The sequence below is a fragment of the Trachemys scripta genome, chromosome 7 (assembly GCF_013100865.1).
Source record: "Trachemys scripta elegans isolate TJP31775 chromosome 7, CAS_Tse_1.0, whole genome shotgun sequence".
NCBI lineage: Eukaryota > Metazoa > Chordata > Testudines > Emydidae > Trachemys > Trachemys scripta.
Genome location: NC_048304.1, coordinates 107,215,976 through 107,239,356, shown reverse-complemented (window position 1 = coordinate 107,239,356; position 23,381 = coordinate 107,215,976). Strand labels below are relative to the sequence as shown.

At 39.1% G+C, this 23,381-nt stretch overlaps 2 protein-coding genes across 5 annotated transcripts in view; one reads left to right on the top strand and one right to left on the bottom strand.

Moving 5' to 3' along the window:
• Window positions 1-1,241: 1,241 nt before the first annotated feature.
• On the bottom strand, window positions 1,242-8,563 carry C7H10orf88 (chromosome 7 C10orf88 homolog). Of its 2 annotated transcripts, none has more exons than XM_034777282.1 (6): window positions 8,233-8,563; window positions 7,224-7,427; window positions 6,229-6,298; window positions 5,416-5,622; window positions 3,615-4,090; window positions 1,242-1,819 (listed from the first exon to the last, which is right to left on the bottom strand). In XM_034777282.1, exons 1-6 carry the CDS (start codon window positions 8,433-8,435, stop codon window positions 1,591-1,593), a joined length of 1,389 nt encoding a protein of 462 aa, XP_034633173.1. In that variant the 5' UTR covers window positions 8,436-8,563; the 3' UTR covers window positions 1,242-1,590. The 2 variants fall into 2 exon arrangements, with proteins under 2 accessions (XP_034633173.1, XP_034633174.1); XM_034777283.1 differs by lacking the exon at window positions 8,233-8,563 and adding an exon at window positions 7,968-8,216.
• Window positions 8,564-9,592: 1,029 nt separating this feature from the next.
• The window catches only part of LOC117880640 (disintegrin and metalloproteinase domain-containing protein 9-like), a 38,355-nt gene continuing 24,566 nt past the window's right edge, over window positions 9,593-23,381 (top strand). For 2 of the 3 annotated variants that reach the window (XM_034776980.1, XM_034776981.1), the window contains exons 1-5: window positions 9,593-10,739; window positions 17,775-17,872; window positions 20,263-20,339; window positions 21,123-21,201; window positions 22,273-22,349. In XM_034776980.1, the coding sequence (XP_034632871.1) occupies window positions 10,670-10,739; window positions 17,775-17,872; window positions 20,263-20,339; window positions 21,123-21,201; window positions 22,273-22,349 (401 nt within the window). In that variant the 5' untranslated portion in view covers window positions 9,593-10,669. Of the gene's footprint in view, window positions 10,740-17,774; window positions 17,873-20,262; window positions 20,340-21,122; window positions 21,202-22,272; window positions 22,350-22,750; window positions 22,835-23,381 lie in introns of those variants that run through there. The other variant, XM_034776983.1, reaches the window with a different exon arrangement.

The window sequence follows — 23,381 nt, the reverse complement described above, 5'->3', positions numbered from 1 at the left end:
TGATACTCTAGGAACTGCAATATCCTGAGGCGCTTGAGCTGGTGGTTCCCTGGTTTAAGTAGGAAGAGGGGCTGCTGGCAGGGTCTTCTTAGTGAAGCAACCTCAACTGTAGAACTCACATCCTCCTTTGATCCTCTATAGTATCTGGATCTGATGACCTTAAAGGCATACTGCAAGGCTCATCAGTTTTTCTTTGTGTGAGGAAGTAGGGGAGGAAGAGGAAGAAATGGTGGTATGGGTGGGTGGGGGAGGAGAGAGAATGTAGGATAGGGTGGATACAGAACAGGCAATGGGGGCAACTACTTACTAGCCACTGCCTACACAGACTCTTAATTTTTTTTAGTATTTATTTTAGAATTTGTATATTTTGGGTTAAACCTTTTAGATATTTGAATAGAATACATTAAATTAAGCTTGGAAATTAAATTTGGAAACCAGTTTTGTCCTACGTATTCTCAGATAGATGGGAATGAAGATTAACAAGTTAGAGTAAAATTAATATAAAGTTAAAGCGGAAACTTCAGATGTGTAGCTATCTCTGTCCTTCTGAAATATAGCTTCTTGTGGTTCATGAGTCTGTAATTTTATTTTATAAGTAAAAATGCCCATAATTAAAAAACAAATACATATCTCTATATTTCTTCACAGAGAGGATTGTCTGCTTCTCAAAGGAAGATATTGCCTTTATCTCTGTTAAGCCGGATGCGTGTAGAACATCTGTAGTCTCTGCCAATGCAGTAGACATGGGTGAAAGAGGACTCTAAGCCACCTTTCTACCTCCTGATCCTGGAGCAACCATAATACTATAGGGTCATTCCTCTGGTTCAGGATTACCATAATGCAGAGATCCTGTCCCATCATACTCCCTATATAAAAGGGGGCCCCCTTATCTGCTCCTTTAGGGCAGTTTCTGCTACTACTGTGGGCTGAGGTTCTGACCAATACGCTACACTAAATCCATCCAAGCAGTTGTGTGCTTGTTTTGAATTGAGCATCAATAGATAAGGTCTGTCATTTAGGTCATTGATAATAGTCAATCCACTTTCTGTACTGTGCTTCAGTTCAGCTTCAGGTGTATCAGATAATGATTCTGAACTGGTGCATTAGAAGTAAAAGGTACCCTATCTTTTTAACCTTTAACCAAAGAATTAAAATAAACTAAAACTAAACAGAAACTGAATTCTGTTTTTTAATCTTCTAGAAATGGATTGCCAATAAAACAGAAAACAATTAAGCCAATATAAATACAAAAGTTACAACTCACTTTATTTATAGCACATATTTCATAGTTCAAGTAGAGATTGAGAAAATGTATTTCAAGTGGCTTTTTAGAAATATTTAACTAAATAAGCCACAAAAATACATACAAAATTCTTACACTTATGAAAAATATAGATATTCTTAAAGATTACAGATGTTTTATAACACTAACATTTAGTGTACAATACTGGGCAGAATTACAGTAACAAATGTAACAACTTGGGGGGCTTAGAATTAGTTTAATAAATATTATGCTTTGTAAAGACATCAAAATAAATACTTGCCCCTGGAAAGTATTTATATTGGGGACCTGTCTCTTTCAAATATTGTCTATCTCTCTCCATTTGAGAGTCCTACTCCAGAGTCATATTGTTCTTGTGACATTTTGTTCGATCTGGAGTTTTGAACCATGTCCATTAACAGAACAACTTTAGTATCTATATGTTCCTGAAGTTTCTGCATACTTAGATCAATATAGTCCATTAGTTTTTTCTCCATCAGTTCCATATTTTTGGATATGACCTTTTCCAAGTAGGAGCAAATAGGCTGCTGTTCCATTCTGCAAGAAATATAAATAATTAGTCATTCCTATTTTTAATATGGAGCCAGTGAGCATGCTGGCTAACTGACATAGAGATCCCAGTGCCTCAAGGAAGGGCACTGAAGTTTTGAAGTATTACTGGGTTTCTTAGAATATGCACTCAGTAGGAGGTACTCTTAATGTTAAAGTCAAAATAATAAATAAATACTTACACCTTTACTACACAGAAGGCCTAATTTTGTCCAAACACACACTGTGCAACATACATTAGTCAGGTGTATATCATAAGGGCAAGATTTGCCCTATTTTACATTAGTGTGTACATTTACCTGTACAACTAACCAACCAAAATACTTTTTGTAAGTGTGTAAGAGTTAAGATACTATGTTAATCTGTGTTTAATGTAATCTTACCCCAATACTGAAAATGGTAATTTTTTGTTTAAGAAAAGATTAGCACACTAATCTGTACAAATTTCATTTTATGCTTCCATACCTGTGTAGTGAGAAACAAAGTTAGGGAATTCTCAGTAAAATAGTAGCACAAAAGCCACACATCATATCCATATGATAGATTTACATTATTTATTATAGTATGTATGGGAGTATGAAATCTTGGGGAAAAAAAGTTTGGAAAAAAATAAAATTGGCTTCCACTTACAGTGACAGCGTATTCATCAATTAGGACCAGCCAGTTCCAAGTTTCAACTTTTTCTGCCATTTAGGGTTGATTGTGTTTAAAAAAAAAACCAGACACGACTTTTTGTACATATTTAAATGCAAGAGCTATATTGTCCCTCCCTTGCCCTTTTTAAATGTCTCAAAAATTAACAGTTTGTACTCAAACTTTCCAGGATATTCACCATACCCAAACCAGGAGGCTGGGGGAGAGGAACCCTTGCTAAATCACTTCCCACATGTAACCAATGCAATGCCATGTTTCTGTCAAGCTGCAATAGAGGGAAAGTTAGCTAGAGTTCTGTCATTTTTCATTGCTGCTATTCAGAACCCAGTGGGCAGTAGTATCAATAAACTGATCTTCTTCAGTCTGCTGATACTTGGGAAAGATATGAGGTTTAGCACGGGCAGACACTGGAGCTTTTCACTCGTGGGAAAAATGAAGACCAGGAAGGAGGGTAGTGTAGTAGAGACACCCCACTCATACAAGTTCTGGGAGAAACAGAAAGAGAATGCACCTTTTGCCACTTAGCAGCCATAGAAGATTTTGGAACAAGGATTCACACATTTATCACATCTACTAAACAGAGGCTCATAAATCAAAAAAAAAATGGAGCCACCAAGCACAGTTCAAGTAGAATGCCCAGATAAGGAACACCAGCACTTCCCCCTTTCCTGGTAGCTGGAGATGTCTGAATTCTCACCAGAGTACTGCCAACTATAAAGCACTCCTTTTCCTTTCCACCATCTTACATAATAGTCTAAAGCTATGAATCTGGTAATATGGGAAAGAAAAGGAAGGAGAGATTGATGGGATAAAAGTTAAAGATAAGAAAACTGTGATAAAGGGGAAGAAAAGAGACACCTAGAATAAAGCAGAAAAAGGTACACTAGGATCGGCCACTGGAAAGAAGCCAGGATTATGAAGATAATAATGAAAAATATTCAAATACATTTCAAAATGCTGATGTTCATTTAATGTTCATAACTGTTTTATTCCTTTAAATTGCAATGGCGGGGCTTTGTGGTGTGTGGCCTTGGAGTACTATCATGGCAGAATTTTTTATTTTATTTTTTAAATACACTATTGCCCACAGGCTAGGACAAGTTGGATAAGTGTATCAAGCCTAACTTACCCAACAGTTTGAATGCCTTCCCCTTTAGCTATTGTACTCTTCTCAAAATGCTTATTCCCATCATCTAGCTGAAGATGATTTACTTGACTACATAAGTTTTGAAGAAAAGGAAGCAGCAGCCCAGAACTGGGCATATTTGAGTTTGCACTTGTTTGCTCTTGCATTAATGATGACAACGTAACTTTAAAATCATTTCCAGGAAGAGGAGTGCTTTGTTGCATAGTTTTAAGTCTTTCAAGATCAGGAATATTCTCTCTACCAGGTATCCGTGTGTTCACGTCAGTATGTGTTTTTAAATCTTCAAGAACTGTTTCAGTTGTCAAACAACTTTTAAAAGGAAAGGGTGCATTGGATGATTGGTTTAATCCTCTAAAAGCAGCTGCATTGTGCAATCCATCAATTGTATGCTTGTCTCCAAAGACAGATTCCTTTTTTCTAAAGATACATTGAAGTTTGTCTCCAAGAGGAAAACTGTTCTAATGGAAATAAAAAAAATGTACATATTTAATGGTGTTATATTATGAATATAAATTTACAGAAGTAATAGATGTGCCTCTTCTCCCGCCCGCCTCCCCCCCCCCACAAAAGGAAGCATTCTGTAGCATTTTAGAGAACTATAGCATTCATTCCATTCTCACCAGTGTAAAGTTTACTCAATGAATGTGATATGAAAGTTTATTATAAAGAAAGTTATCTACTGATATTCTATGGAAAATAAAGAAACTTTCCCAGTAAAGAAATAATGTGAAAGTGATTAACATTTGCAAGATGAAGGTTTAGAATAGCTAAAAATTTTTTTAGACTGAACTTAAATTACTGAAGCAGGAGTTGATTAAATGAGGGCTCCAAAACTAAAAATTACTCCATGTGGGTGGGTGCAGGGGTCTGTACATATGCTTCTCTTTGCAGGATTGCGGCCTAAATCCAATAGTTATACTACAAGTACTTCCCCTTTTATTTGGCGGAAACAAATTTTATTGCAATGAAGATACAAGGGTTTTTTAAAAACAAACAAACAAAAAACCCCACCATACACACCCCACACAATTCTCAAAGTAGTGACAGCTCAGTTGTAACATACAATATCTATCCTAAACTATTAAATGTATAGTAATAGTCTGTCATCTCAAGTTCCAAGATCACTTTTTATCATTTGATTTTAGCAAGGAAGAAGTTGTGACCTTTTCCTTTTGGGTGCAAATCTCAGCGTCACCCATGTTTGGTTAGTTTAAGGCTGGATTACTGCTACAAGTGGCTGATCCTTAAAAATAATTAATATTTAAGTTGGCGTAGAATGTGGCTGCACAGATATTAAACGTTATTTCCTGCAGGAAACACATTACACTTCACATACTCAATGATACGCACTGACTAGCACCTAATTTTGAGTTGAAATGAAAGGTGTAAGTTTTGTCCTACAAAACCTGAAATGGGCAAACTGTTGCTATAATACTACAGTTTAAAAAGGAGCTACCTGTAGCTACAGATCTCAACCTAACAGCCCCTTTGGTTTAAATGGAGAGGGGAGGAAGGTTTCGTGGCATAGTGTTTTTAGTGGGGAGTCTTCAACTCTGGAATTCAGTCAGCTTGGCTTTAGTGACCTTCAGCGCACATTGCAAGGCTCATTTATGTTCCCAGGCTTGTTACAATGGTAGTGGCTAAATAAGGTTTGAAATAGTAAGAAGTTTCTTTGGAGAGGTCTTTAATCAAATGAGTTTGGAATATGCGTGTAACACAGACACAAAACACAAAGTCCTGGATTATGCCTTTTTATAAATTTAAATAAAGTGTGGTAACTTGCCTTCTGCTGAAGTCGAACCATATTCATGAGTTGCTGAGCACCTGGAGATAACTTTGACCCCATGGATTCCACCATAGTTTGAACTCTGTCTAGATCTACGCTTGATCCTAGTGAAGGAAGATCTGAGGCAGATTTTGCAGAAACTGATTTTACTTGTACTACAATTTTAGTTATGAGTACTCTCTGTCTTTCACCAATGGAGAGCAGCTATTGAAAAACAAAGAAAAATAATAAGATTTTAGAACAAAGTACTACTTTGGAAATTAAAAGGTCATTTTAGTGGAAAATTGAGACCTGTTTAATAGACTTCCTACTACTATTATTCTGAATAGTGCTCATATTGAAATAGAATATGAGTGAAGATCAGTTGTGCTTAAGTGTTGGCATGATAAGAGCCTATGTTTAAACTTTATGCATGCGAGTAGTCCCATTAACTACAATAAGATTACTCACATATGTAAAATTACAAATGTGCACGTTTGTAGGATCAACACCTAAAATTCCCATTGTGCACAAACTGTTAAACATCTAGAATATGTCTATTTTACAAAATTATTTGTTTAAGAGCATTCCTCTCTCTCACACACACACACACACACACACACACACACACACACTCTTTAATAATGACATTTTAAGACATTTGTGGTGTGGATTTGACATGAGAACCCTGGTATCAAAATCCACCTACATTTTTGAAGAGAATACTCAAACCACATCTCAGGTTGATATAAACCTAACTATCATCATCTGAGTAACAGATAGTAAGGCAAAAAATGACAATTTAAAACATAATTTTGTGGAACTTCCTACCTTAATTCTACAAGAGGTTGTTGAGTACTCCAATTTAAGATATTTTTTGTATAAGGTAACCTTGTCATTTCTGTTAGAAAAATAAAATAAATGAGAGCTGTGAAGTCTCTAGATGGTAAATGCTACAGAAATGCTTTCTACAAGAGGACAAAAATATCAGCTATTATAGTCAGATGATAATGAGAAAAGAGCAGAGTGGGTCATCTTTTAACAGAATATTTTGGTTTTAACACTGAAATTCAGTTTGGATTTAATCATACGGCACATACACACAAGTACACATATAGTTCCTGGTTTTTTTCCACGCATGGTATCCACAAGATTTTCTTCTCGTTTTGGCTTGACTGATTGGTTGGTTCTTAAATTAGCAAGTTAAACAACATATCTGGCCAAATGTTGATGTACTGTAATTAAAGTCTACATCCTTTTATCCTCCCCCCCAAAAAAACCTCCATAGGCAAAATCTTGCAGCGTATACAAGCAGAACCAAAGTATAACTAAAATATATTTTCATTCCTCTCTTTGGAGCCATATATAAAGAGAATTTAAAGTGATCCTAAATGGCTTTTAGAGATTACTACTGAATTAAATACTTTAGCTCATTGAAAATGGTAGCTAACAGCCTTAACCATCTGTTTGACACAGACAACACATTGGTAGTGTAAACCACTAATGTGCGTCAACAATGACATGGAAGGCCTACCTTGAAGGGTAAGAAGTGCAGTTTCTATGCCCATTCATTCCTTGGTCTCTGCTGAGACTGTCAAGGCAGCACAAATTGTGTTGGTGGATATCTGACCACTAAAAACTCAATTGAGACGAAACAACCAGTAGATGGCAACACATTTTGTTCACTAAGACACCTGGGCTACATTTAAGCCAACAGTCTAAAAGCAATATAATACATCACCAGCCCCCCTAAGACAGCCAGTTTCCTTTTCAATTGGATTTAATAAGCAAATACTACACTGAGCCTACATAATGAAGACACTTACCTATCATTCTGGATGGTGCAGACAGTCTGTCCCCTACCAGTTCCACAATACTCTTCTCCTACATATACTTCCATGTTTCTTGCCTCACTTAAAATTCCAACATAGACTATTTCCTCAGATCCATGAGGATCACACTGCAGGTACAGTAAGCAGGGAGTTTCCTTTTCATCATTTAAGGGTCTCTCCAAAACCACAGAGTTCTCACTAGAAATATAAGGAACATTCTCTATAAGGAGCAACTTAACAACATTTTATTTAACCTATGCTTTTCAGGTAACACTATAGTTTATAAAACATAAAACAAGAACTCTTCATTTAAAGTCATTCAGTTTTGAAGAGAACAGATACATAATCTATATTTTTATAACTGCAGTATTTACAACGAAGAACAAGCACTACAATTACAGGTTGTGTATGTGTGTGTGGGGAAATATTTATATCACATTTTACAAATTTCAAACTTGCTGTGGATTCAGTCTGCAATGAAAATTAATGGCTCTGCCACATATGAAGGAAGTTTTGATCTCAAATACTGTTTTAAATGTCGGGGGTGGGGGAGGGCGGGAAGAACGTGTGTGCTATCAATATTTTTAGTTACGCACAGGGAGATCCCTATCTTGAAATACACTAATCAGTTCCCCGGATGCTCTAGTTCTCACAGGACTTGCTCCGATAAGCATGTAATCAGGTCTAGTTAGGTCTCTTTCCATTAAAAGTTGTCATCTCCCCGGGGGTAAAACACACCTGCCCGGACACGGTGAACCTGTGTGAAGACTCACTGCGACCATGGGCATCTATTCCGGCCTCAGTACAGCGCCTGGCACTCAGGAGAACAGCGCTGTAGCCAGGGCCCCGGCCTGAGCCCATCGCACCCCAAGGCGAGGGTATTAGGGGGTCTCGGGACTCCATGGGGCAGCAGAGGATCAGATCCACACCCCGCCAGGGATCGGGATCCAGCCTCCACTTCCCCGCAAGCGTGTACATGTCTGCGGTGCCGGGCATCCCTTACCCGCACTCGGGCGGCGCCAGCGTCTCGCCGTCACTGGCTCCCTCGGGAAGGAGACGCAGGGTGTCCGCCAGGCCCCCGGGAGACGAGGGGGACACGCAGTCCCACGAGCAGCCGGCTGCGATGCGGGGGCGGAGGAGGGGGCCATTGGCGCTGCGGATGCCATCCTCGGTTGCCACAGCGCCCGCCAGGCTACCGCTCGCCATCGCAACCGTCCCGCTGGCTGCCAACCGTCCCCTGCCGCGCCGTGCCGGGCAGAAATAACCCGGCAGAACTGATTTCTACAGAGAACATGCTCCCCACCGGACACCGTTGCGGGCGGAACGTCCGCCTTCCAACGGTCACGGGGCGTTCTTAACGCGCCGCTGATTGGCTCGCCGCCTTCCCGTTCTTCCCCATCCCCAGCGCGTCTCAGGCGTCTAATCCGCAGGCGCAGGGGCATTGTCTCCCCTCCCCCCCATCTGTGTGGTGACGCGCATGCCCACAGCGGCAGTAGCCCTCGCTTCCGTTTCCGCGCTTAGCTTCTGAGCAAGCGCGCGCTAGGGTCAGGGCGGAGTGAGAGGCTGGTGGTTGTGTGTGAAGCGGCCTGAGGGAAAGTAGCTGGCGGCCCAGAAAGCGCGTGGCTTGCAGCTGCGTCCTGGGCCCGTTACTAGGTCAGAAGAGCTGTTGGGTGGCAACTGTGCAGCCCGAGCCCCAGTCTGTGAAAGGCCCCATAGTACGAACAGAGACGGCCTCAGTTCCATGTTCCCCTTCAGGGGCTGCGACGGTCTCAACCCCATGTTCCCCTTCTGGGGGCTGCGCTTCCTCCCCTGGCATAGGCCCAGCTTCTGGCTGAGGGAGGATGTGACCATGCGTGATTCTCCTGCCTGGCACCTTGAAGGACTCCTGCACAAACCTTGAATACCTTGTAAAAAGCAACAGAGGGTCCTGTGGCATCTTTAAGACTAACAGAAGTATTGGGCGCGTAAGCTTTCGTGGGTAAGAACCTCACTTCTTCAGATGCAAGAGCTAACTTGGATTCCATTAGGAGTCTAGTTACGGGCTGCTGAGCTGAATTCACTTCAGGCCAATAGTGCACCAGCACTGGGGCTCCCCTACTAAGAGCTGAAATCACAAAAGAGCTAAAGTTACTAAGAGCTCTTAGCTTGCATCTGAAGAAGTGAGGTTCTTATATGTTCCATTCTATATGCATCCGAAGAAGTGGGCTGTAGTCCACGAAAGCTTATGCTCTAATAAATTTGTTAGTCTCTAAGGTGCCACAAGTACTCCTGTTCTTCTTTTTACAGACCCTCTGTTGCTTTTTACAGATTCAGACTAACACGGCTACCCTTCTGATACTTGAATACCTTGTGCAGTTCTGGTCTCCTTAGCTCGAAAAAAAAAGATATATTCGCATTGGAAAAGGTATAGAGAAGGGTGTTAGGCCCAAGAAAATAGAGTATAGAACAGGTTGTTTGGCCAGCTTAGCCAAAGTTAGGCTAACAGTAGTTGCTGGGCCATTCCTGTCTCTCTGTGATACCTGAGGACATGCTTGCTTGAGCTGCAGAGAACGAGATAGGAGGGGAGGGGTGCATTCTTGTACCAGATGTGCTAGGAACAGTTTGTTTGGACATATGGAGTCTTGCAGTCTCCACTCCCTGTTTCTGTTCTTAACTCCCTCCTTTCTCCTAGTTTCTGGTGCATAACAACAAAGCTGATAAGTTGCTGAGGCATCACGAATTGTTTGTAGCGTCAAAGAAGATAGATATGCATGAATATTAGAAGCTTTCTAACTAATAAAGGGGGGTTGGGTTGTTTTAACTATGACGCGACGGAACTGTCTATATAACCCTACTAGTTGTTAAAACCGTGGCTGTTTCTCTCTGGAGATGGGCCACTCTCTATTGTTGTGTGCACTCCTCAATAAAGAGCTTGTCACTGGACCTTGCTGGTGTTGCCTGTCTCTCTCTCTGCAGTCAGACAACGAACCTTACCGTCTGGGCTCTGAGTCCCCGACAAGCAGGTTCATATTAACTCAGTAGCCTAGCTTATATGATGCTTTGTTTTCCTGTCTAGCATTTGAGAGTATATAGTTGCTGGTCTTTGATCTCAAAGGGTTTTAGAATAAATCAGTTTTGTCTTGTCATCCTTATGATGGGGTCAGTCAGCTGGCTTTCTCCAGTCAGCATTTACAATCATGTTATATTGGGTTTGTTGTAAGTTGTCTAACCAGTTTTTGAAAAGCACAATGTGAGAAATTTTACTTCCTTCTTCCTTGGGAGTGTTTGCTAACATACCTGAAATACTTTTTCAATGCTATCTATTGTTTGCCTTGACAACAAAAGATTCTAGTTTTTCTAGTTCTTTCACTTAAGGGAAACTGCTGGTAAGAGCACCATCCAAAATAAAACTGTTTCTGAACATCTTAGTACGTGAAGTGTTTGCTCAGAGAAAAATAACCATGTTAAAATGCAGCTTACTTTTGTTTGGTTTTGGACTAATATTTATTGGAAAGCCAGTTCGTCCAGCAGGTGAGCTTCAGTCTTAATATTCAGTGAGAAAGCTGCTGCAAGTTATGCTTGTGCACATCAGTCATGATCCAGAACTCTTTATTCAAGCAAAATTCTTATACAAGTCCCGGAGAAATGTATTGACTGCAGGATGAGGTCTGTAGATGTTTTTTGTATGTGTGTGTGTGTGTGACAAGTATGTAAGTATGGTATGTTCTTTTTCTGCTTCATTGGCCAGCATGTATAATAACAAGCAGTCTTTCTTATTTTACCACCTGAACAGACTGGAATTCTGAGTGTAATGATCCTAGTCAGCTTAATAATGCACATTTATTCCAATAGCAGGTTTATGTTCCTTGATTTCACTTAGTTGTAGTATGATAGTGTATTATGGTAGTGCTTAGAAGCCAGGACCAGCCATTGTGCTAGGCTCTGTATAAAGTATTTGTTGTGACAGTTAGAATAACTGTAGCCCTCATCTGAGATGAACAATGGATAAAAAAATTCAGGTCTTCTGTGATGTGAGGGAATTCTCCCTGAAAATAATTGTGTATTTTTGTTGGATTTCTCATTTTTTAATTTCTTATTAATTTTCATTTAGGATTCAACAAAATAGTACTGTGTATGGACCATTACTTATACAGCTGTATATTTGTGACTCAATTACAGGAATTTTTTGTACTTCCCTCCCTTTCTAGTATCAAGGTATAAATTAGTAGAGCTTGTTTTAAAAATTAATTGGGTGATGTATTATATCTCTGATCATACAGCATTATAAAGATAATTAGATAAATGAGATATGCTTCCACTCCAATGCCATACTTTCACATAAAACAGACTATGAGAAAATTCAAATTTTATTGACACTTAATGGGAATGCTCATGGGTTAGGTGAGGGCAGGATTTTATTCAATATGAAGAAAATTAGCTTTGTTACCGGACATTTCAGTATTCAGTATTTTTACAGGTGTGGTATTAGCATAAAATTATGACCCTCGATCTCTGGAGTTCTAAACCCTATTCGGACCCTGACTTAATGTCCTCTGTGGTTTCTGGAAAGATACTTAGTTCATCTGTGCCTCAGTTCTCTCATCTGTTAAAAGTGGATAAAAATACATACCTGCCTCACATGGGGAAAAAGGAGGTTGTGCAGTTTGGTTAATATTTATCAATATTTTGAAGATGAGAAGCAACATAAACAGTAAGTGCTAAGTACTAATATTTTAGAAGGCTATTTTTATAAGTGAGTTACAAAATCTAACTACTGAAACTATAAATCCTACCAGTGTTACAGACCCCAAACGTGTTTCTTTGCGAAAGGAAATCATATTATTTTAATTGGAGAGTCCTCCTTAATAATGTTGTTGGTGCTCAACCCTTAAAAAGCCTTAGAGATTTTTAGTAGGGAAGAAACCGTCTATAGAAATTGTGCTGAAGAACCCTCCTCCTACTCTGTAAGAGAACATTGTGGATTTTTTGTGCCACTTTGGATTACTTCCATGGACTTTTCTGTGTCATGCGTGATCTTGCCTTATATTTGAGATGAAATCCTTTTGGTTTGTTATCTGAGAGCACAGTTCAAGTGGGGGAAAGCAGTTTGCTTTGTTAAAATTAATTTATAATTTACTATCCATTCGCCCCACTGAATTCAATGGGAGACTTTCTGTTGACTTCAGCAGGGATTAAACCAAACTCAGTGAGTAGACAACAAAAGGGAAGGAAAGGTCATCAGGTAAAGTTCACCATTTGAACCAGGTGTTTACCTCAATGTAAAGCGGCATTGTTGAGATCAGATTCTAATCAGACTTTTGATCTCCAGCTTCCTAGTTAATAGCTGTACCACTGAAGTACTGTAATTCTGAAATAATGCAGAAGGTGTGTTGGAATAGGGTGTACTGATGACTAACAGAAACAAACAAAATGGGACATGAAAGCTGTCATTGCTGGATTAGCTGGGTTGGGGGGCGGGAGACAACATGAGGAAACAAGGTTGTAAAAGTAGTGAGAGGGAGAATTATGCAGGACCTTGAAGACAAAGACAAGTCAAAATTTAATTCAGTGGAGAGATTTCAAAGGGAAAGTGGGGTTAATGTGGTTAGATTAGTTGGGTAGAAAGATAATTTTGGCTGCATTCATTTTAGATTGATGTCTTTTAAGTCCAAAATGAAAACACTGAGATGACACAATTTTTTTCATTTTTATTTCTAAAATTGTCACCACATATTTTTATATTAAAGAGAATATGATACAGTAACTCCTCGCTTAACGTTGTAGTTATGTTCCTGAAAAATGCAACTTTAAGCAAAAGGATGTTAAGCGAATCCAACTTCCCCATAAGAATTAATGTAAATGGGGGGGCTAGGTTCCAGGGAAATTTTTTTTCACCAGACAAAAAACTATATTTTATTTATTTATATATATATACATATACACACGCGCACACGGAATATAAGTTGTAAACAAACAGTTTAATACTGTACACAGCGATGATGATTGTGAAGCTTGATTGAGGTGGTGAAGTCAGAGGGTAGAAGAGGGTGGGATCTTTCTCAGGGAATGCTTTACTGCTAGATGATGAACTGGCACTCGGCTGAGCCCTCAAGGGTTAACACGTTGTTAATGTAGCCTCACACTCTACAAGGCAGCAGGAATGGAGGGAGGGGAGACAGTATGGCAGACAGAGTCACACATCTGGTGTGTGTGGGAGAGAGAAAGATGTGCATTGCCTGTTTAAGTATGCTGACCCCATTCTAAATAAACTGCCTTTTTAAGTATATCAGCCAGCTCTCTCGGTCCTGAGCCCTGTCCTGTATTCACCCTGCTCTGTATGAAGAAGGGGTAAGTGGGGGGCAGGAGTACGGGGGAGGGGGACACCCTGACATTAGCCCCCGTCTTCCCTCCCCGCACAGCAAGCAGGAGGCTCCTGGGAGCAGCTCCAAGGCAGAGGGCAGGAGCAGCACATGGCAGTGTGGGGAGGGACAGCTGAACTCTCGGCAATTGATAGCCTGCTGGGCAGCTGCCGCACAGGGAACTTAGGGGAGTGGGGAGCTGATAGGGGGCTGCCGGTCCACCTTGGTTCCAAGCCCCCACCAGCTAGCTGCAACGGGCTGCTCTTCCTGCAAGCTGTGGAGAAAGCAGGCGGCTGCCAAGCAATGTTATAAGGGAGCATTGCACAACTTTAAACGAACACGTTCCCTAATTGATCAGTAACGTAATAAGGAAAAAACATTAACAGACGACTTTAAGTGAGGAGTTACTGTATACTATAGAATAAATAATAATTCTTAGCATTTATATAATGCTCATCTGCATATTTCCACGTGGTTCTATGAATACTATGCTAAAAATATTAAAACTGAACTACACTTGTCAAATAAACAATGTATATTTTGTGATATGTTAACCTTTTTCTGTGTTTTGGGTACTAATTCTCCAAATTTGTTGATTCACAATGGTTCTCCCAGTTGGAGTTGAATGAGTTTCTATTCTACTTCCATGTTACAATTAGACTCCGGATACTAAAATGGTGGGGGTGAAAGGGAACCATTTTTTAAAAATAATTGTTTACTACTTTCCCACATTTTCTCCTATCTTTCCACTATCAAATTATTTTCAGTAGTAGTATTTTACACCAATGGGGTGCCATTCTTGCCAGATTTTACCAAGCAACTTTAGAAATTATATGTACTCAGTAACACTGCATTGCTACTACTTCTTGGGTGGAGTGTGGCAGCCAGGCAAACACTAGCATGATGTGTACCGCAGAGGCATAAGGAGAGTAATATAAAATATGGATTTTATCTATGGATTTAATTTTATGTATGTCTATGTCCAGGCATAATTTTCTGCCTAGATCTGAGAAGTAAAATAATCTTTGGCAGACACAGATTGTTCATATGTAAGCAGAAGTTCATGATAGATGCGCTAAAACGATTCTCAAGTTAAAAACCACTAGCTAGTTAGCCACCGATACTAGATAGTGAAAAAAGGAAGTCACTTTAATGCTATGTATATTTTAAATACTCTTTGAAATAATAAAGTTAAAAAAAAAGGCTTTAAGTGAGTGTATAACCAAATGTACTTTAGATGTAATAAGAAAAAATATTAATAAAATGGTCAATCTGTTAAGAAATATATATCATCAGCATTCATATTCAGATGGTGCAACCTGATATATAATTGAGATCTTGAAACCTCAAATGAAAGTGGTAAGGCATACTCAGCCAAGAAGTGTCATAAGGATTAGCTGCATGACCAGAGTTGCTAGCTACTTGAGTAACCACAGGGACCTGTTAATACCTAAAAAAGCAATACATAAATTCAGCTTAGAAACACAAAGGCAAAAGAGATTGTAATTGCTTGACTGAAAGGAAAAAGTCAATGGAGTTGCAAAATGTAAAGATACATGTGGCATTCATGTCCTGCTACTGGGATTCTCAAACTCGGAGTCATGAGGTTATTACATGGGAATTGCGAGCTGTCAGCCTCCATCCCCAAACCCTGCTTTGCCTCCAGGCTTTATAATATTTTTTAAAAGTGTTTTTAATTTCTAAGCGTGGTCACATTTGGGGGCTTGCTGTGAGGAAGGGGTCACCAATAGAAAAGTTTGAGAGCCATTTCATAAACTCTCTTCTGTTTTGATTCTGAACCCAATGAAAAGAAAAAGGCAAAGTCATTTATTATAGGTGGCACAAGTAGTGATTTCTATAGTTGTTTGTTTCTATTGTAAGACCCTGTTTTCACTTCCATATAACTTTGCCAAACTTAAACCATTTGGAATGAAATGTTCCATGCCATTTCTGGGAAGGAGGCTAGGATGAAATGGATTGTGTTTCCAATGTTAAAAAATTCTTCCGTTTCTCTGAGAAGCTCTAGTACTTCCATGAATTGGAACAGGGACTTGAAATTTGGCAGGGGGTTCTGTTGGTATCAGGGATGTATCATTGCCATTCTTGTGAAACTCTGCCCAAATTTGGCCAAATTGTAAGTCTCTGAAAAATCTGTTTTCACGTGCTAGATTTGGGCAGATAAGTTCTGTGAAATTCAGTCTGCTCTGAGCATGCTTCATCCCTTCACAGCTCCTGTGTGCTGACTGGACTACCCATGTGCCATCCCCTGAAATTGCCCCTCCTGGCTACAGTGGCTGCTGTGGCACCATGCTCAGGAACTGAGCAGGGACTCTGTGTCTTGTGTTCTCTCAATGTTGCCTTATTGCCATGCCCGGCAGCAAGGTGAAGGAAGAGCCATGTGTTTGATGCAGCTAGGTAAGGAACAGCGTGAGGGTAGAGATGTACATTAGTGGGAATGTGGCAGGACCTTTGGTAGGGAGAGAGAATAGAAGCAGGACCAAAGGGGAGCTGAAAACCAGGAAGGAATATAGAAAGAGGGGCAGACACAAAGTACTGGGGAGGATGGGAAGGAACTGTGGATAGAGACAGGGGCAGGAGTCAGACAGGAGGGATGGACAGAAGCCAAGGGGATATCAGCAGGGGAGAGGGCAGGAGCTGGGGAGTTTGGGGATAGGAGAAAAAAAGGGACAGGGAGGAGTGGTGAAGTGAGGAGATGGGGCAGAGGGATCTGTAACTAGCAAACACATTTCCCTGTAGAACTTCAAATTGAATCCATTATTGCCTAGTCTCAGCATTTCTTTGCTGTCTAGCAAATCACTGTGAAACAGACTGGCAAAGTGTGTGTCTCCAGCCACCCTAGTGGTTGGTCCACATAGAAGATAACTGCCTTCTACTTCTACCGATTACTCTGTTAGCTTAAGTTGTAGATAACTTTGCTGTGGATCTAAAGACACCAGTACTGCAGATGACCCATGTTGGGGTGAGTGTAGTTCTACATGATGAAATTTCTATTTTTATTTAGTTTTTAAATTTCCTGCAAACATAGGAAGTTACAGAAGGGAAAACAAAAAAATCACACCACCCTACATTAAAAGAACATTATTAAGGTTGCAAAATCAAGCGCTCAAAAGGTAGAAAATGCCAGAATTAATGTCACCTGTACAACCTTAATTTGTACCCTTTTTGTCAGCGTTATGATCCAGTTTTTAATTACATGATCATACATTATTTTTTCCACAAGATTCCAGCCTTATTCAGCAAATGGGTGGTTATCTAGGGTTTTTTTAATCCTGGTCAATTAATGTGTGGCACCATGCATTATTTACTGCACAACATCCAAACACTGTACTGAGTACAGAATTATGAATTTCCTCATGGACTCTTCTGTGGTGTTATCATTGTAGTATTTTAAATCTTTTCAAACATTAATGAATTTAGTTTTGTACCACCGCTATGAACTGAAGGGGTATTTTACACGTGGGGGAACTGTGGCAGAGAGATTAAATCCAAAATTGTCTAAAATGTCAACAAATTTTGGGTGCCTAATTTGAGGACTTAATTTTTCAGAGTATTTAGCATGCCATAGCACTTTATTATGTTCAGAGCAAAGGTCTTAGGGTATGTCTACGCTGCAGTTAAAAAGCCATAGGTGGCCTGTGTCTGCTGACTCGGGCTTGCAGGGGTCTGGCTAAGGGGCTTTTTAATTGCAATGTAGATGTTTGGGCTTGGGCTTGGGCTGGAGCCTGGGCTCTGGGACCTGAGCCTGAATATCTACACCACAGTTAAACAGCCGCTTAGCCTGAACCCCACAACCCCAAGTCTGCTGACATGGGCCAGCTGTGGGGTTTTAATTGCAGTGTAGACATACCGTTCTTGACTTCACATGTAGTTGTGGGCACTCAGCACTTCTGCAAATCAGACCCTATGAGCCCCAAGCTGGGTACCCAGAAAATGAGGAACACATTGGCCACCTGTGAAAATTTTGGTTTACGTGACTTGCCCAGCATAACATAGGAATTCTGGCCGAGACAGGGATAGACTTCAGTTTACTATGGCATTCAACTGCTTAACTATGAGACCATCCTTTCTCTTCCTGCACTTAGCTTTCTCTGATTAAACTGATTTTCAGTGGTGACCATTGTGAACATAGAGTTTGTGTATTATTTACACTTTCTATTTCTTTAGAGATTTTACATTTTATTTTTAGGTGCATCCTCTCATCAGACATCTAGACTTACAACATTTGAAATAATTACCCCTCGAAGTTTGACAGGCAGGGAGAGACGCCACACACATTTACATGAGGTTTGTTTTTCTAGCCAATTTTTTTTCTGAATTATTTGTTAATGTTAATATTGCACTACAGTATATATAAAAGAATACACCCTACTGTGTAGAATAGTAAGTAATCTCTTCTGATACCTTTCAGCAGGTTGCATGTTTGTGAGTGAATTATTGTGCTCTCAGAATTGGCTTCAAAACAGGCATGAGATGGTGTTCTCACTCCACATCACACAAATCTCTAGTTCAGTTCATACTGATTGCTACTTTTGTTGGCAATCTTAGCAGAGACAAAAATCTGAGTGAACATGGAAAACTGCCAGGTGTTTCCTCTAAGTCAAATTAGACAGTATAGGAAAGTTTAAACTGACATTATCTATGCTGTGCCTGTTCTTTGGCTAAACAAAGGACTTCAGTCATCCTAGTGCCTTTCACTGTAAATAAGGGCCCAATCATATTTGCATTGCACAAGTAGTCCCATTTAATTCCATGGGGCTAATTGAGAGAGTAAGGGGTGATAAATTTGACACTAAATTCCCTAGAAGAGAAAAAATATTAATGGATGTTTGAGATAATATTTGCTCCAAGTTAGAGTGTGGTTGCCAGGGAAATACTGTATAATGGGTCAGATTTAGTCATCTTTCAGTGAACTGACCTGTGGAATCTGAATTTGAATATTGTTTCTTGGGCTATGATGAATTGCATAAGGAGTGCCACAAGGCATTATATTATGGATGGGCCTCAAAGACTTTGTTTTTACTCTACACAATGAATTTCCCTACACATTTTCTCCCTTCTTTTGTAATAAAAGTTTTAAATGAAACATCTAAGGTAGCAAGATAAATTACAACATTGGTACACATGGACGGTATTGACACTACAAGCAATAACCCAGTGTTACACATTAATGAATTATTTTTAAAGATCTTTTTTTAATTTAAGAAGGATAGATAGTCATCTGAGAAGAATACAGATGCTGATTTTACAAAAGAAGAGATAATCTTCCACATTTGCCTCCCCTTGGTGCTTTCCTACACTTTTTAGAGCATAACTATTAAAATACAGCTCTTTTGGATGGGGATTTTCAAAAGCGCGGGTGGTAGCCTAAATTTGCTCCCACTGAAGTCTGCAGTAACACTTCAATTGTCTTCTCTGACAGTAGAGTTAGGCCAATGCTGAGTGCTTTTGAAAAGTCCCCCATTAATGACTAAGCATTGGAATTTCTATTTGGTAATCACAAAAATATCTACTCTGTATTCAGCTCATTAGAATAAACTACTCCAATCTTTTAAGCACTGCTCATTCTCCATTTATCATCCCATAAAAATCATGTTCAAAAATCTTATTGTAAGTTTTATACCAAAAGCTTTAGTAGTATGCTTAGTGTCCCATGTTTGAAATAAGATGAAAGTTACTCTCTTTCTAAGGGAGGAGATGTAATGAACGATGCAACAGTGCATCCCATCACCAGCTCGGCATCATAATCTTATTACGAAGGCCCTGATTCATGGGTCTAGGCAAGCTCTGCTCAGCGTAAAGTCTAGGCTTTAAGCTATCTTTGCACTGCTTGGATTCTGGGATCAGTCAGGAGTTAGTTTGGTTTTTGATACATGTTAGAGCAGCCTCTGGCTGCTCTAAATATGCTTGGTTGCCCAAGAATAGCTGGAGTGCAGCTCCATAGTTGCACTAATGTTACATCCCACAGGAGGTGACAGACAATAGTTATGCTGGCTCCTCGCTGCTCAGAGAACAGAATTTGGCTGGGTTTTGGCCCAGCTTTAATTTTTCCATTATTTCACCCTGATAAATTAGTAAGGGGCAATCTGCTAGTCTGGATTTACCACTGCTAATGGTTATTTTCTGCTCTCCTATTAGCATAAGTTTATTTTGTCACATTTCCATAAAAGTCTCTATTAGCAGAGTATTTTAATCCTTCTGCTGGTTGTTTGTTTTTTGTTGTGTCTTTTCCATGAAGTTTTCCTAGCTGCATGGAATTTAAAATTTCAATAAAAAAAATAGTGATAAGGTGGGTGTAGTATCTTTTATTAGACCAACTCAGCGTGTACTTTAGCATTTCCCAGACCTGAAGAACAGCTCTTTGTAAGCTTATCTCTCTCACCAACAGAAGTTGGTCCAATAAAAGATATTACTTCATCCACCTTGTCTCTGTAATATCTTGGAAGCAACACGACTACAACGCCTCTGCATATAATAAAAAATAATGCAGGGAATGCCACCATCACTGTGGAATATACAAAGCATGAGGTTTTAAGAATATCTCTCTTTGTAGATTTGTTGTATACCTAAAACATTGAACAAAAGTAGTAGTAGTGTCTTTTTTGCTTAGAGAAAATATGAATTTATGATCAGGTAGGTAACTGCATAACCCAGGGATATTTTTGTTTTGTTTTCAGGACCATTCAGATGATAATCGCTCTTATTCGATTCAAACTGCAAATGGAACATACATCCTAAAGCTAAAGAAAAATAAGTAGGTTATGCAGTATTCTCGGATACATTTTAATTTTGGATTTTATTTAATAGAGACCACTATTTTTGTATTGAAGATTGTTTGGAATAAGCAGTCTAAAATTCATAGATTCATAGATTCATAGATTATAGGACTGGAAGGGACCTCGAGAGGTCATCGAGTCCAGTCCCCTGCCCGCATGGCAGGACCAAATGTTAGTATGTAATGAAAGTGAGGTGATAATAAATACTGTATAAAGGAGCTGGCTTGAAAATGGATAAAATAAAATGTGAAAATGTTACTGTAGTTAATTTTTTAAAAATTCTGATGAAATTTTCACTTAGCACCACTGTATATAAGAAATAGCATGCCAAAAAGCATATTGTTAATAGAGATTTATTACAGAAGAAAAAGTTCTCACTGAAAAATAAATCAGTGCAAAATTAGATTTCTGCTACCTATTTTTGTTAATTATTGTGGAGGAATTTGTCTAATTTTGTTGTTACCCCTCCTCAAAAGTTTATAGGCCAGCCACTTGTCCAATAACTGAAAGAATGCATCAAGTTAAAAAACAATACACTTATGGATTTTTGGTAAAAAATATTTTAAAAGTAAATTATTCTCAAAATGATGCAGCTGATTTTTTTTAAAAAGCATTCTATTTTACACTCTATGTCCTTCTACCGTATTTAATAGCAAATTTATCATCAAAGTGCTACCCTCAAAATGTATTGCTGAATATGATACTTGATGTATATTTTGTCATAGACTCTTAAAACAGCTGCAGTTTATTTTTGTTTACAGAAAGCTTGTTAGTGAAGATTTTGTACTATATACATACAGCAAAAATGGGAAATTGGAGGCTACCCATTCAAAAACCAAGGTACTGTGCTTATTAAAGTTCAGTTTTTGTGTCAGTCTGTTTCTTTAGCACAGGGGAGCCAAGCTTTGTGACACCAAAGGCTGTCCACAAAGATACATATACATTTAAATACATTTTTAAACAAAAATACTTATACACAACCATTAATTCTGGTTGTGTTTATATCTTTCCTGATATAGGAATGACAATTGCTTGAGTTCACAACAATGAATAAGGCACTCAAAGACCAACTAGAGAATAATAGAAGGTTGCATTGGATCGCGTTTTAGGCCTTCTTGAGCACTCCTCAAATACCTGTGGTATTTTTATGTCATTGTTACCAATGGGTATAAAATGTAAGGCTGCCATGCTATAATCTTAACTCTAAGTATGTTTAACCTGTTGCTATTTATGATGACATGGTGTCTACAATAGCCCCTGTTTTCAGAAATATGTGAATGTATAAGAAGGATGCTCTGGAAGTTTACATAAAAGACTGAAATTAGGTTAGTTGATTATATAGCCATTGTGTAACATACATTTTTGGATCAAGATGCAAAGTTACCCAGTTTTGAGGCCCTGATTCAGGAAAACGCTTAAGCACATGCCAACATTTATTCCTGTTCAGGAAGGCATTTAAGTATGTACTCAACTTTATTCATGAGACTTCAGTAGAATTTAAGCATGTATTTACGTGTGCTTCCTGAACAATTCAGGCTTTAAAAGCAGGGTTTACCTGCCAAAGAACAGGATGGACAAAATAGACCCATGTGGTTTGTCAGAGGTTGGGAATGGGTTAAATTGGAACTTTTCCCTCACTTGTAAAGGAGGGGAAATTTTTTTTACCAATTATTTTACCAATTTTTTATCAATGAAGGGCCAAAATCTGCTGTGCGTACTCATAGTGAGTAGTGTTTTACTCCAAGAGTAACCCCGTGGAAGAAAATTGAGACAACTTGTAGAGTTCTGAGTAAAGCTGGCAAAATCTGGCCCTAATAAATAAAATATTGTGCAAATGTGTAGTCTGGGTCTTTCACGTGAATGAAAAAAATACTGTTATTTAATTAATTATGTGGTTTCATTGTGTTTCAGACACACTGTTATTATCGTGGAGTTGTTGAAGGAGTTGCTGATTCTATGCTTGCTCTTAGTACATGTGATGGCCTTAGGTATTACTTTTTGCTTTTCACTTTTCAATGTATCGTTGACTAATATACCAAGAAAATGTATTGTTGTTCAGAATATCAGTTTTTTTTACATGAGAATGAATGAATCCAGAAGTGGCCAAAGTGCAACCTATACAATTTTGTAATGCTGCTTTTCAGGGACAGGGGTATGGATTTTCAAAATGCTGAGCATTGATGTAATTTCCCTCCTGTTGAATTCAGTGGTAAATCATATTAGAGTTAGGTTAACACTGAGTGCTTTTGAAAATTCCGCCTAGATGTCTCAATATGCAATACTGCATCTGGTGCTAAGCAGCCCTGGCGGATCTAGATGGACCACAGCTTGTTGGAACATGTAACCCCTATAGGGCCGCATTTCCCTATTGACTGCAACTTGCTCCATCATGCAAGCAATAGAGAGACAAATTTCTAGTGCAGCCCTCACCTGGGCAAAGTTTGAGTAACCTGAAGTTAATCTGTTACTAAAGGTAAAATTTTCACAAAACAAAAGCATAGTTTACTTAGATTGTAAATTTTTGGGGGAGGGACTGTTTTTCATTATATAGGGTATGGGGCCAAGCACAGAGATGCCCAGCTTGGAGTCCTGTGCACTACCACAGTGTAAACAATAAATAAGTAACTTAACTGCTGTGCATCACTATCTAATGTTTCCATATAGCATAAGAGTGTAGCACACTATAATTATCCTACAAATAATAGCAGCGATGTTGATAAGTTTTCATTTAGAAGCACGCTTCCAAAACCTGCAGAGTAACTCTGTTACAGTAAATTAAAATAATGTTTATGTTTGTTAGACAGGTCAGATTGGGGAATAAAAGATGGACACCACTTGCCGTAGTGTGCAGATATTCAAAATATGGTCATGAGTGTTCCCTGGGTTCCACGACTTCCTTGAGCTTAGCTCCTTGTTGGTGTGGCTTGAATATTCCTATAGGCTCTAGTAGGGTCCTTGGGCTTGGCTTCTTTTGTGGTGGGGAATAGGTGATGGAGCTCACACAACATCACCCACTTGCA

What these genes read in the sequence shown, in the direction of transcription:
- C7H10orf88 (XM_034777282.1), bottom strand. Translation starts at nt 8,435, where the DNA reads ATGGCGAGCGGTAGCCTGGCGGGCGCTGTGGCAACCGAGGATGGCATC. An exon ending in CTGGCGCCGCCCGAGTGCGG is followed by an intron (nt 7,428 to 8,232) that starts GTAAGGGATGCC and finishes TTATATTTCTAG; the next exon opens with TGAGAACTCTGTGGTTTTGG. An exon ending in TGCACCATCCAGAATGATAG is followed by an intron (nt 6,299 to 7,223) that starts GTAAGTGTCTTC and finishes TTTTTCTAACAG; the next exon opens with AAATGACAAGGTTACCTTAT.